A 15,363-nucleotide genomic window follows, 5' to 3' on the forward strand; every position below is an offset into this window, starting at 1 on the left:
TTTTTTTTCCATGTCCGATCTTCTTTTTGCTGATTTCGGATTTTCTTTTTTCGTCTTCTTTTTTCAGTTTTTTTTGAAGACTCTAGAAGATACAAATCAAGAGAAGATGAGATTGTTTAGAAGACAAAATCAATAACCGACACGAAAAGAAGAACGGAAACAAAGACATGAAAACAAAAGATAGGCGAAACCTGTTTTGGAAATTGGCTCTGGTTATCAACTGATACGAACCTCGTAGAACTTCTTACGAGACCCAAATATCTTACGTGGGAGCAAGAATGAAACGTCCAAACAAAGGATTCAATTGGCGGAATTCGGAATATTGACCCCATAGCTATTGAGAGCTAGAAACCAATATTATCAAGATGAAAGTATTGACCCCGTGATTATTATGAATCATAAACCAATTCTATATCGCTAAGAATAGTTCACAAGAATCCACTCGCAAAACATCCCGAAGAGTTGTTGAAGAACGACGAAGGAGAATTTTTAATCTCTTAAAGTAATGCTTAAAAAGGTCCAAATAATAATGACCCTGAAACAACCTATTTATAAGTGTCAAAGCGACCTAATCTAACAAGGAAAATAAATCTTTACTTATCTATTATGAGGAAATAACCAAATAAACTAAATTTAGTCCAAATTGACCTCTAAATAGGAAGAAATAAATTGTTCAATAATAAAATACGAAAATAAGTAATAACAATTTTTCCAAGTCACGTCTTCTCGGCTGGATGACTAGACGGGCTCAAGTCCTTGAGCTCGGCTTGTTTCACAATCTGGTCCGATAATTCGCTCCAATTAAGCTAACTGGGATCGAACTAGACTTCGTCAATTCTTCCTTTCTGAGCTCGTGTTCTACTAAGCTAAGCATGGTTGCTTCAATGCGCTTGGCCCGAGCTCGCGTAATCGGTCGTCTTGGCACATGCATCTCGTCCAAGTCATCAACTCCTTCATCCAGCTCGGCACTACCTCGAGTAATTGGCTGGATCGTATCATCCTTCCCCTCTTGGAAATGATTCGTCCTCGAATCTGAACCTACATCAAATGGAGATAGGCCAGAAACATTAAATGTCGAACTTACTTGATACTCACTTGGAAGGTCGATCTTATATGCATTATCGTTAATATTTTCCAGCACTTGGAAAGGTCCATCTCCTAATGGCTTAAGTTTTGAACTCCGCTGATTGGGAAATCTTTTCTTTCGTAAATGAACCCAAACCCAATCTCCTTGCTGAAAGGTAAGGTGCTTTCGCCCCTTATTTGCTTAGTTCGCAACTTACTCATTCCTCTTCACAATGTGCTTGCGTGCTTCTTCATGGATTTTCTTCACTAACTCAGCCTTACGCTTCCCATCTAGACTAGAAATCTCATTAACAGGTAAAGGCAACAAATCCAAAGGAGTTAGCGGATGAAAATCATAAACAATCTCAAAAGGTGAAAACTTTGTAGAAGAATGCACCGATCTATTATACGTGAACTCAAAAGGAATACATTCCTCCCATGACTTTAGGTTTCTTTTAAGAACAACTCGCAATAACATACCTAAAGTTCGATTAACTACCCTGCTTTGACCATCGGTTTGTGGATGACAAGTAGTAGAAAAGAGTAAAGTCGTACCTAACTTATCCCACAAAAAACGCCAAAAATGACTAAGGAATTTACATCCCTATCCCTAACAATAGTACGAGGTACCCCATGCAATAGCACTACTTCTCTAAAGAATAAATTCGCTACATGCGTAGCATCATCAGTTTTATGACATGGAATAAAGTGTGCCATTTTAGAAAAATGATTTACCACAACAAAAATATCATCTCGACCTTTACTCTACCTCGACAACCCTAAAACAAAATCCATTGATACATTGGTCCAAGGGTGAGTAAGCACAGGTAATGGCATATATAATCCATGTGGTTTAACCCTAGATTTAGCTCGCCTACGTGTTAGACGCTTCGATCAAACCCTCTCAATATCTCGCTTCATACGCGGCCAAAAGAAATGTTCTTTTAAAATATGTAATGTTTTAGAAACACCAAAATGTCCCATTAAACTCCCTCCATGTGATTCTCGCACAAGTAATTCACGAAGCGAACAATTAGGCATGCAAAGTTTGTTCTCTCTAAACAAATAATCATCATGCTTGTATAATTTTTCAAAAGTTCCTTTTTGACATGCATCAAATATAGTAGCAAAAATCATGATCGTTCATGTACAACTCCTTAACATGCTCAAGACCTAAGAATTTAGCGCTAAGGGTCGACATGAGAACATACCTGTGAGATAGTGCATCACCTATGACATTATCTTTACCTTGTTTGTACTGTATCGCAAAAGGAAACATCTCGATGAACTCCACCCACCGAGCATGTCTTCGGTTCAGCTTGCTTTGGCCCATAAGATGCTTTAGCGACTTGTGATCAGTGTGGATTACGAATTCCTTAGACAACAAGTAATGTTGCCAAGTCTCCAAAGCTCGCACCAACGCGTAGAGGTCGTTGTCCTAGGTCGAGTATTTCAAGGTTGCACCGTTGAGCTTCTCGCTGAAATAAGCGATAGGTCGCTTGTCTTGCATAAGCACTGCACCAATACTAATTCCAGAAGAATCACATTCGATTTCGAAAGTTTTAGAAAATTCTGGTAAAAGTAATAAAGGAGCGGAACTTAGCTTATCTTCCAAAGTGCAAAATGCATTCTCTTGCGCATCGACCCCTTGAAGCTAACCTCCTTCTTGATCACCTCGGTCAAAGGTGCTGCAATTGTGTTGAAGTTAGGTACAAATCTCCTATAGAATCCCGCTAGGCCATGGAAGCTTCGCACCTCGGATGCGTTCTTGGGTATTGGCCATTCACGCTTGATCACCTCGGTCAAAGGTGCTGTAATTGTGTTGAAGTTAGGTACAAATCTCCTATAGAATCCCGCTAGGCCATGGAAGCTTCGCACCTCGGATGCGTTCTTGGGTATTGGCCATTCACGCTTGATCACCTCGGTCAAAGGTGCTGCAATTGTGTTGAAGTTAGGTACAAATCTCCTATAGAATCCCGCTAGGCCATGGAAGCTTTGCACCTCGGATGCGTTCTTGGGTATTGGCCATTCACTAATAGCTTTAACCTTTTCCTCGTCCACTTCAACGCCCCTAGAACTCACAACAAAACCAAGGAAAACTATCCTATCTAGGAAGAAATCACACTTCTTTAAATTAGCATATAATTGTTCTCGCCGTAAGGACTCCAAGACACATCTCAAAAGCTCAACATGATCATGCAAATTATTGCTATATACTAAGATATCATCAAAGTAAACAACAACCAATTTTCCTATGTAAGATCGCATAACATGATTCATAAGTCGCATAAACGTACTTGGTGCATTAGTTAAACCAAAAGGCATCACTAACCATTCATACAATCCATGCTTAGTTTTAAATGCTGTTTTCCACTCATCTCCTTCTTTTATGCGAATTTGGTGATAACCACTTTTCAAATCAATTTTAGGTAAGATAATGGAACCATGTAGGTCATCTAACATGTCATCTAATCAAGGAATGGGGTGTCGATACGTTACCGTAATTTTTTTGATGGCTCAACAATCAACACACACTCCAACTCCCATCCTTCTTCGGTACTAGTAAAACAGACACTGCACAAGGTCTCATGGTTTCTCTAACATGTCCTTTAGCTAACAGGTCGTCCACTTGCCGTTGTAACTCTTTCGTCTCCTCGGGACTGCTTCGGTAAGCTGGTCTATTTGGAATTTGGGACCCTGGAATAACATCAATTTGGTGCTCGATCCGTTGAATTGGTGGCAACCCCGTTAGGCTCTCGTCCGGAAAGACATCATCGAACTCCTGCAAAAGAGAAATAACAATACTAGGCAAAGGAGAATTAAGGTTAGCATTAGAAAAATAGAACTCCCTAACACTAACAACATCATTGTTCTCTCACCCTTACATGCACTCTTAGTCTCTCATTCTTTTGCATAAAATCTCACTTTTCTCTCATCTCTCTTTATTAAGTTTGCACTCTCTTCTTTTTATTTTCTAACTTCGGCTAAACTCTCTTGTTTTACTTCTCCACTACTACTAACACGTGCACGTTCATTCTCATTTTGTCTTGAACTTGCAGCAATGGACTTCTTGATTTGGTTTTGTTCCTCAAACACCTGACGAGGTGGTAAAGGTGCAAGTGTGATTCGCCTGCCATCCTTAGTAAAAGTGTAGCAATTTTTGTAATTATCATGGACTTTTCGTCGATCCAATTGCCAAGGTCGCCCAAGTAAGATATGACTTGATTGCATGGGCACAAAATCGCACATCACCTCATCTATGTATTGTGCAATACTAAAGGAAATCAATACTTGTTTCGTCACTCTCAATTCGCCACTTTGATTCAGCCACTGAAGTTTATAAGGTCTCGGATGTTTGGTGACTTGCAGCCCTAGCTTGTGACGAAGTATTACCTCTCTCAGGTGGTGCTCGGTTGATTGGATGATCATTGGAAGGTTTCGTTGTCGATTTCTCCTCGGGTTTCGAAGTAGGATTCCATTGCGGTTTCCAGCTTGATGCCTCGGCCCGAGCTGTTGTTCTCTCCCCTCTCTTAATCTTTCTCTCAACTTTCATGGCCATATGAACGACCTCCTCAATCTCAACGTAGTGCTGTAACTCTACTACATTAGCGATCTCCCGGTTCAGCTCGTAAATAATTCTTGCCATCGTGGCCTCTCGATCCTCCTCAATATTGGCTCGAATCATTGCAATCTCCATCTCCTTATGGTACTCCTCGACTGATTTAGCACCTTGCTTCAAGCTTTTCAATTTTAGATGCAAGTCTCTATAATAATGTGAGGGCACGAACCTCCGTCTCATAAGTGTCTTCATAGACTCCCAATCAAAAATTGGTGGTTCGCCAGTTCTGCATCTAGTCACTACCAATTGATTCTACCAAATGGTAGCATAATCGGTGAACGCTACACCTTCTTTTCCTCGGAATAACCGTGGCAATAGAAAACGAGCTCAACCTTTCTTTCCCATTCTATGTATGCCTCGGGATCACTCTTCCCTTGGAAAGACGGTATACTAAATTTGATCGAGCTGAGGTTTCGATTAACATCATCTCTTTCTCGTCCCACATTAACTCGCCTCGGTCTGTCAAATTTGTCACCTCTGTTCCCTCGTCTTCTATGCCATCGTCTAGAAGTATTAGACTCTACCTCAGATCCTTCATCGAAGACTTGTTCATCGAACTCCAATTCGTCACGTTGGCGTAGAACATGTTGACGAATAGGTTGCCGCAGTTGTGGTGCCGGTGCAGGTCTTACCTTAGTCAACTCATCGATTTGATTTTGCATCATTTGAAGGGTTATATGCAGACGTTGGAAGTGCTGCTCCGTGGCTCCGTCCCTTTCACCACCACTACCATTCCTTGACATGGTGCTCGAACTGCAAAATATTGTTAAAGAAAAAAGATTTTCCTCACCATTCCCTTACCTGTATCACTCAAGATGATGTCCACTCAATTCACTCGTGTTTCACACAAATCGGCTTTTACCCTCTTTTGATCTCACACTCTCTTAATAGTATTTGATTAATTCAGAATTTATTTGGAGGAAAATAAAAGAGGAATCGAATTTATGATAAAGGAAACAAAAAGGTACAAGAAAGAATGAGATATGCAGTAGGAAACTAGTAAAGAAGGTGGATTTAAATAAGGAGACAAGGTAGATAAGGAAACAAGAATTTCAGAGACTAGGAAACTAATTGAATCCTTGTTTGCTTGTATTTTCAAATTGTGCTTCTTCTCTCTATTTCTTAACTTTTTTTTTTTGCCATGTCCGATCTTTTTTTTTGCTGATTTTGAATTTTCTTTTATCGTCTTATTTTTTCATTTTTTTTTGAAGACTCTAGAAGATTCAAATCAAGAGAAGATGAGATTGACTAGAAGACACAATCAATAACCGACACGAAAAGAAGAACAGAAACAAAGACATGAAAACAAAAGATAGGCGAAACCTGTTTTGGAATTGGCTCTGGTTACCAACTGATACGAACCTCGTAGAACTTGTTACGAGACCCAAATATCTTACGTGGGAGCAAGAGTGGAACGTCCAAAGAAAGGATTCAATTGGAGGAATTCGGAAGATTGACCCCGTTGCTAGAGAGAGCTAGAAACCAATATTATCAAGATGAAAGTATTGACCCCGTGATTATTATGAATCACAAACCAACACTATATCGCTAAGAATAGTTCACAAGAATCCACTAGCAAAATATCCCGAAGAGTTGTTGAAGAACAACGAAGGATAATTTTTGATCTCTCAAATTAATGCTTAAAAACGTCCAAATAATATTGACCCTAAAACAACCTATTTATAAGTGTTAAAGATACATGATCTAAGGAAAATAAATCTTTACTTATCTATTATAAGGAAATAACCAAGTAAACTAAATTTAGTCCAACTCGGACTCTAAATAGCAAGAAATAAATTGTTCAATAATAAAATACGAAAATAAATAATAATCATCTTTTCCATGTCACGTCTTCTCGGCTGGATGACTAGACGAGCTCAAGTCCTTAAGCTCGGCTTGCTTCACAATCTGGCCCGATAATTTGCTCCAATTAACCTCAGCTGGGATCGAACTAGATTTCGTCAATTCTTCCTTTCGGAGCTCGTGTTCTACTAAAATAAGCATGGCTGCTTCAATGCGCTTGGCCCGAGCTCGCGTAATCGGTCCTATTGGCACATGTAGCTCGTCCAAGTCATCAACTCACTCATTCAACTCGGCACTACCTCGCGTAATTGGCTGGATTGTATCGCTGATCCTAAAATTTTATTAAATAAATTCAAATATTTAGGAAAAAAACAGACAATATAAATGTTCAAATTGTTCGTAATGATCCTAGATTCTTAATTCATTAATTCACCGTAAAATGAAGAGAACCAAAACATTTGAGCCTACAAAATTGGTCGAGGGATCAAGGAGAACCTCTTTATTATACATATCACATAAAGATAATATGATGAGGAAATTTTATGTTCGCCCATCAAAATATGGGCAACCATAATGTCAAAATTATATTTACATTTTGAATACTCGAAACATAAATAAGGAAAAAATAAACATAATAAACTAATAAGTACACAATCACCTTCTCATCAATAAAAATCATTTCGATGCTAGCTTTCTCTTTTGGATTCCACTTATCAGTTAAGAACCGTAGACGTATCACCCAAATCAATACTTTTTCCGTCAGTCGTCTTTTTGCCCGGAATAATTTCATGAATCAAGAACCGCTTTGGAGCCATGTTTGCTATTATGAATAAAGGAACGAAAACATAGAATTAAAAAAAGGAACGAATCTAATGTTGAAAGAATAACATAAAAGAAAATGAACTGTCCATTACATCTATAGATACGAAATTGACTCAATGATTACTTCAAAACTAAACCGATGAATGGAGATGATTTTTGGTAGGGAGAAAGATCCTACACAGAAGTGGGAGAAAGATATAAGTAGGTTTTTCGAAAGATACGTAGAAAGAAGTGGGAAAAAGATACGTCGGTAGACTTGGGGAAGAAAATCTTAAAAGATACTAAATAACTCAATAAAACAATCTAAAAAAAGGAGACGGGAGAGGTGATTGTAGAGAGAAGTTGGATAAACAAAAATATTGTCAAAGAAAGATATGTGTAGTTAGATTTGGGGCAAAAAATCTGTGGAACGAATTGAGTAAATAAAACAATAAAAGTAAGCGGAATAAAAAAAAGGGGGTGGGTGGGAGGAAGACCATTAATTGAGTGAATAAAATAATAATAGGAACTAATAATTAATTTCATATGTTTAGGAAAAATAATAGGAGTCAATTATTAAATATTGTTAAAATTAATGGAGTAAATAAAGTATTAATAGGAATCAATAATTAATTGCATAGATTCGAGGCAAAAGAATAGGAGCAAATAATTAAATATTATTAAAATTAATTATATTAAATGAAATTAAGTGACTATTGAAACTATTAAATTAGAGGGAAAAATCCTAGAGTTTACCAGAAGCAACCTTATTTTTATTAATAAGATTTTATTTTTATTTATTTATTTATTTATTTTTAATTTTTGTTTCTGTCCGATTGCGGGTCTCGGAGGTCTGATTAGCTGACTTTACAAACCAACATTAGCTGATATCTGATTGATTTTTTTTTTCTTTTCCCTTTTATCCTCTTTTTTTCTCAAGTAACGGATTGTGGGAGCTCCGATCAGCTTACAAGACATTAGTTGACTTCAGCACTAGCTGACATCCGAAAATATTTTTTCTTTCTACCTGTTTTTCGACGGCGGATCATCGGAGTTGTGATTAGCTGACTAAATATTAGCTAATATCCTTTTTTTTTTTTTTTTTTTTTCCGACGACGGATCGTCGGAGCTCTGATTAACTAACTAATTCTTAGCTGACTTCTACATGAGTTAACTTTATTTAGTTAACTAAATCAGAGTTGAAAAAAAGTCGGGTTTCAGGTGAAGCCGAAGTTAACTAATGTTGAGTCTGCTCTGACAGATGATTTGAGCTCCAACGATCTTCCACCGGTTAAAGAAAAAAGCAAAAAAAGTCAGATGTTAGCATATGGTATAAAGTCAACTGATGTTGATAGGCTTAATCCCACTTTGCACCCTTGAAATTTATTATTTTGACACTTTGCACCGTCAAAACAAATTAATAGCACTTTGTACCCTCAAAACACAAATTATCATGCATAATGCACCCATACGAGTTTTTAAAGCTAATAAAGGTAAGTTAATATGTTTAGTGGTATTTAAAACTTATATTTTTATGACAAAAATTTTTACGAAAAAAAAATTCTTCAGCTATTTGATTATCAAGTTATCAGAAAATCATATTTTCTTCCAAATATTTCTACCTAATATTTTCACCAATTACCATAAAAGATACATCAATCGAATAATTTAGTAATAACAATATAATTGATTTTATTTTGTAAAAAAAAAATCAATTATCAGTGTGATTTTAATTTTTTCGCACTTTGTGCGCTCGAAATTAGGTTGGAGTTCAAAGAAATAACAATTTAATTTGTTATTTTGTACCCCGAAAAAAGAAACAAAACCATAAGAAACGAATTTTCCTTTATTATTCAATTAACGGTGCATTGTGAAGGATTTATTGTGTTATGAGGGTGCAAAATGCTATTATTATTTTTCAAGGATGCAAAGTGCCAAAATGCTTCATTTCAAGGGTGCAAAGTGGAATTAATCCAATGTTGATAAGTTGAGTCAGCTCAGTACTCCGACCACCTGTCGTATCAAAGAAAATAAAAGTAAAAAAATAACCTGGTTGGGTGGGGTGAGGTGGTGTTGGGTGCTGTTGTGTTCATTAATTTTATTTTTTATTTTTCAAACACTTGATGCTTATATGAAATGAAAATAGGTGAGGGTTATTTTGGGGCTCATGTTTTTATGGCTCTATTTGAAATAAAAGTTCAAGGTGAGCTGATTTCATACAAAACTTTATTCCATGAGCCTATATCGCATTCCCCTTTTTTTAATACTTGTAATATTTTGTGAATTAAAAGATAATTTTGCGTCTCTTCTCTCTCATCGCCGAACCCTAACCCTAATTGCCCATCTCCAGTTTTTGTCCTATTCCGGCGGCATGCAGCCACTGGACCAGCCGCTGGCGCCTCAAGGGCAGCAACCCCGGCCCTCTTTTGCGGCCATGCTGACCAACCAAAGAACAAATTCACCTCCCCGCCTAGTCCCCGTCGCTTTAGCCCCTCGCCCCACCTCGTCTGTTGAACAAGCTCCGGTGGTGTTCTTCTCGTCAATGGAAATAGACCAACTAAATCGTCAGGTAGACAATACACTGATCATGAAATTCTCGGCAGGCCGCTCAAGTTTACAAGATATCCGTACACACATCAATACGGAATGGAATCTAGTGTTGGAGCCAGCTATAGGATTTTTAGATCCAAGACATATCACGATTCATATGGGCTCGACTCAAGATGCAAAGCTCCCCCTTTCAGGCAATTTGAATAATATAAAGAATTGTATGTTCCGACTTTTTCGTTGGACACCAGAATTTTCTATAGGCAAAGATAGTAGCAGGGTTGCGGTTTGGGTTCGTCTCCCTATGTTACCGCTCCCATATTTCAACGTCTTATCTTTGGAACGAATTGGAACAGCGCTTGGTAATGTCTTACGAGTGGATGATAGAACGCTGGCTTTTACACACACACATTACGCGAGAGTTTGCATAGAGGTTAACGTTGCAAAGCAATTGCCGGAATCGATATTCATAGGTACATCCAAGGAGGATGGGTGGTGGCAAAAAGTCTAGTATGAAGGTAATCACCTGTACTGCTCTCATTGTGGGTTGTTGGGGCATCTGGTTGGAGCATGCAGGAAAAAACAAGGGTTACCGAAACCTCTTAGCAAGCCAAAACCGTTGGGCAGAAACAACCTACTCGTATATTGCACGGAGGTAAGACCGATACTACTCAGGATGAGGCCGTTCATATCATTGCAGCTGATTCTAACCCAAAATATGTATCAAAAGTCAAAAAATATCGAGACTCCACTCCCTACCACGTCTGGTACAACTGCTGGTTATCAGGTGGACACCGGTCTAAACGCTAAGCACAAGACTCAAGACGGTTTAAACCTTACTCAACACGTTGACGGTGCTCGTGACTCAACATGCCACATAGATAAGATGCAAAACACCCACACTTCCAACACTGATGCTGGTGACATACAACAACCATCCATGCAAGCCCACTTCCACGAAGCGGAACGGACTTTAGAAAACTCTTCCCTAAATCCAACAACCAATAAAGAAATGAGGGACGATTCAATTGCAGTTGAAAATCAGTTTGATGCATTACATTTGATAGGTGATGCGAATTTGACCCTTACAATTTACAATTCCGACGGGGAAAAAGATGACGAAACAGGTGTACCCATGTCTCCAAAATCGGACTGTGAAGTCCCTGTGCGAGCTCCTGGAACTAAAGTTCTAAACCCTAATAGTAGGTATTTTATCCCACATACCGATCGAGTTACCAGATCTCTGGCAAAGTTTTCTGCCATCCCCAAGTTTAATCATGTCGTGTTTGATTTGGAACGCGAGGGGGGTCAGTCCACAGTCTAAAGTTAATCATAAAAAAACCCTCGTTTTTCAACAACGGGTCAATTTATTGGTGATATTAAAATCGAAACTTCCCACGGCTAGGCTGCACAATTTTGCCTGGAAATTAGGTTTTCCCTCATACTTACACGGTGAGGATAAAAACCAATACATATGAATACTATGGAAAACCGAGACATATGTTCAATGCCTGAATATTTTTGAACAAGCTATCACAGTTTCTATTACCACCCCTAGTAAACCGCACTTCACATCTTCCATTGTGTATGCTAGTTGTTCTCACCGTTCAAGGAAGGATGTTTGGGCTCACCTCTCTGTTATGAATGAAGTTATCTCGGATCCTTGGTTTCAGGGTGGTGATATGCGATTTTAGATGTGTCGGAAAAGAAAGGAGGCTTGAATGACGCTACAAGACTTCATGATTTCCTGAATTTTGTTATTCAATCGGGTCTTCTCGATGCAGGGTCCATAGGAAACCCGTTTACTTGGAGCAACAACCGACATGGTACTAACCGGGTCTGGAGCCGATTGGATAGAGTATTGGTTAACTCTGCTTTCCAGCTCCGGTTTCCAACTTTGAAGGTGGTACACCTTGATCGCTCTCTATCTGGCCATGCTCCATTGTGCATTTACTTCGAGCAGCCCCAAGCTTCAGTCCATAAGAGTTTTATCTTTCAATGCATGTGGATTGACCACCACTCTTTCCACGACGTGGTTCGTCAGGCGTGGGATATGCCCGTGCATGGCTCCCCGTTTTACATGTTCCACCAAAAACTTTCTAATGTGGGAAGAACACTCAAGAAATGGAACTTGGAAACATTTGGAGACATTCATAAGAATACCCATAAATGCCAGATTCGTATTCAAGGGTTTGAGGATAATCTTCAGTAAAATTGGAGCGACTTGGTGGATGATCAACTTATTGCGGAAAAAAAACAGCTTGTCCAATTGGAGGAATGGGAAGCGGAGATGCTCAGCTCTAAGGCTAGGATTGCATGGGAGAAAGATGGTGATCGAAATACAGCCATTTTCCACGCGAGCATTAAAGATCGGCGAAAACGATCATGTATCCAAGTTGCTCGTCAAGATGGCTCAATTACTACACATCCTCAAGATATTGGTCCCATTGCTGAAAATTTCTTCGCCAATTTAGTTTCAGCCTCAGATTACTATATGGACGAGGACCTTTTTTCACGGAGTGCATACTTTGGTTAATGATGATCTTAATGTTGATTTTTGCCCTATTCCGAGTATGGACGAAATCTATGATGGCGTCAAAGGTTTGAATCCATCGAGCGCTCCAGGTAATGACGGATTTACAGGCCACTTCTACGTAGCCTGTTGGGAGATCATTAAGTACGACTTAAATAACTTTATTGGCGACTTCTTCCGTGGAGGTTATATGCTTAAGGAGATGAATAGAACCATCCTGGTTTTGCTGCCAAAGACCGAAAGTGCTCGGAATATTGCCGATTACTGTCCCATTAGTTTATGTAACTTCTCTAGAAAAATTATCTCCAAAATTCTCGCTACCAGATTGGGGAAAATTTTACCTCTTCTTATTTCAGATGAACAAGCAGGATTTGTTCAGGGTCGGCAAATCACCACTCATATTGTTTTTGGCCCAAGAGCTGATCCGCGACATCAATCGTAAATGTAAAAGAGGGAATGCTGTTTTTAAATTGGATATGGCCAAAGCATATGACCGATTGGAATGGCGGTTTCTCTTACGAGCCATGCGTTCCTTTGGTTTTTCTCATGCAGCGTGTGACCTTATCTATCGGAATATTTGTGGTATCTGGTACTCGTTCCGAGTCAACGGTAATATTGTAGGTAATTTTAAATCGACTCGAAGGGTCCGCCAAGGAGATCCGCTATCTCCACTCCTATTTATCCTGGCGCAGCAAATTCTAACGATCAATATCTCCAAAAAATTGAAGCTAATCAAATTCAACAGTATAAAGTGGGGAAAAATGAATTGGCGGTTTCCCACTTGCTCTATGCAGATGATATCCTCATCTTGACTAATGGGGGGCAGCAATCTATATAAGCGCTTAAGAATGTTTTTACGGCCTACGAGAAGTCCTTTGGTCGGTTAATCAACACAACAAAGAGTCATCTATATGTGGGAAAGTGGGCGGAGTTTGAGTATGTACGTATCGAGCAGTTAACTGGGATTCGTAAGAAAGATCTACCTCTACTGGACCTTGGGGCGCCAATTTACTCGGGGAGAAGTAAGTCGAGTACTTTGAATATCTTGTTCAGCAAGTCCGTTGAAAACTCCAAGGATGGAAAGGCAAGCTCCTTTCTTTTGCGGCCAAAATCACGCTACTTAAATCGTTACATTCCAGTCTTCCGATTTACACATTAGCATGTTCGAAAGTCCCAGCATTAGTTCTTAACCGTCTCGAACAGCTTATGGCTTTCTTTTTATGGAGCTCGGGTGGTGATGTTCGTACTCATTGGGTTAAATGGTCCACGGTTTGTACACCAATGGAGGAAGGTGGATTGGGTATTCGTCCAATTAAACAAGTTATGAGATGCCTACATGGAAAACTTTTATGGCAAGTGATGAAAGGTGACTCATTGTGGGCTCGTTTTGTCGAAGCCAAATACTGCGATAAGAGGATTAATATTAATAGGCGGACGGCGTCTCCCCTTTGGAACGCAATTCACAGCCATGTTGATACTATGGAGGAATGCACTCAGTGGATCGTGGGTCGAGGAGCGGTCAAATTTTGGTCAGAGAATTGGCTTGGTGAACAACTCACTGGACCCTTGCCATGTGATGCTCGTCTCACGGTAGCTGAAGCTCTCACACATATCGAGAATTACTTACCGATAATCCCCACCCATTGGCATGACAAGATTCGACAGATTATTTTAGACCTTAATAGCCTTGATCGATTGATTTTTACTCTCACTCAAAATGGTGAATTCTCAAGCAAAGCATACTAGGATCATATTAGGGTTATAGGTCGTCAACATCAATGGGTTGATTGTATTTGGAGCAAGTTCATAACACCTAAAACTAGTGGTTTTATGTGGAAACTGATGCATCATGTGTTGCCGGTGGATCAACGTATAATATTGAGGGGAATCCCTATCGTCTCTAGATGTGTTTGCTGCCAAACTCCCAAACAAGAAGACATAAATCACCTGTTCTTCAACTCCGAGGTGGCTAGGCAGGTGTGGCAGCGATTTGGCTCCATCTTCCACCTTCAAGATCAGTTTTCGTCGGCAAAACACGCATTAAATGTGTGGATTCCATGCCCAAGAATCTGTCTTTCTACAATATGGTTCGTGCCTCGGTGGCCTGCAATATTCTTCGAGAACTCTGAGTTGCTCGATGTAAGGTGGTGTACGACAGCGGTAAGATGACAAGTGCCAATATTACGCGTAGAGTTTTTTATCACGCCCAGAGCATGGGCATGGTACATGTGCCAAGGCAGCCTTCCACGAAAAATCAACGATTACAAGTGGAGGCTGGGGGTTTTCGATTTTCTCCAATACCAGTGAAATGAGGGGCGTGGTATAAATGGGAATATCCGAGCATTGGAGAATACAAACTTAATTCGGATGGTTCGGCTACGGCAGAGCACTGTACTGGTGGAGGTATTATTCGAGACTCGAGAGGACGTCTTGTTGCTGGCTTTTCTAGTTTCTTTGGCATGGGTTCAAATAACTATGCGGAATTCCTAGCAGTAGTTCATGGGCTGAGATTATGTAAATTGTTGGGAGTTACTTCGGTTACGGTTGAATCTGACTCCTTGTTGGTCATAAACTCCATTGGGACCAATACGGTTGTCTGGGATCTGGCATACGTTCATTGACTTTGCATGCAAGAGGTCGATGCTACGTTCCGTTTTCAGCATATATTTCGTCAAAAAAATATGGTTGCTGATCCGCTTGCAAACTGGGCGTATACGCACAAATCAAGTCAAGAGTTTTTTGCCATCTCTAACTTACCGCCGGAGGTGAGGGCTATCTATACTTGTAACAAATTGGAAATAACGAATTTTCGCATTTGATGAGTGCTGGAGGCTGAAGTTTCGACATAATGCACTTAATTACATTCTGGTCCTTTTTGGGGGCGATTTCGCAATATTCAGAAGTGCTGCGCTGGGTGCTTTGGTCAGGCCTCCTATGCTGGATTAATTATAGATTAACCCACATTCTGGGGGCTAACAACAATAATACAAACTTT

The 15,363-nt window shown here is 39.5% G+C and overlaps 1 protein-coding gene and 2 pseudogenes across 1 annotated transcript; 1 reads left to right on the forward strand and 2 right to left on the reverse strand.

Annotated features, from left to right (window-relative positions):
* Window positions 1–772: 772 nt before the first annotated feature.
* Window positions 773–4,543, reverse strand: LOC148771133 (uncharacterized; annotated as a pseudogene).
* Window positions 4,544–4,552: 9 nt separating this feature from the next.
* Window positions 4,553–5,427, reverse strand: LOC148771134 (uncharacterized; annotated as a pseudogene).
* Window positions 5,428–9,722: 4,295 nt separating this feature from the next.
* Window positions 9,723–10,346, forward strand: LOC148771135 (uncharacterized). Its single transcript, XM_088817501.1, has one exon. The coding sequence runs from the start codon at window positions 9,723–9,725 to the stop codon at window positions 10,344–10,346; it is 624 nt and encodes a 207-aa protein (XP_088673627.1).
* Window positions 10,347–15,363: the final 5,017 nt, after the last annotated feature.

This window comes from Erythranthe guttata, chromosome 4, assembly GCF_056151865.1.
Source record: "Erythranthe guttata isolate IM_541 chromosome 4, IM_541, whole genome shotgun sequence".
NCBI classification, from domain to species: domain Eukaryota; kingdom Viridiplantae; phylum Streptophyta; class Magnoliopsida; order Lamiales; family Phrymaceae; genus Erythranthe; species Erythranthe guttata.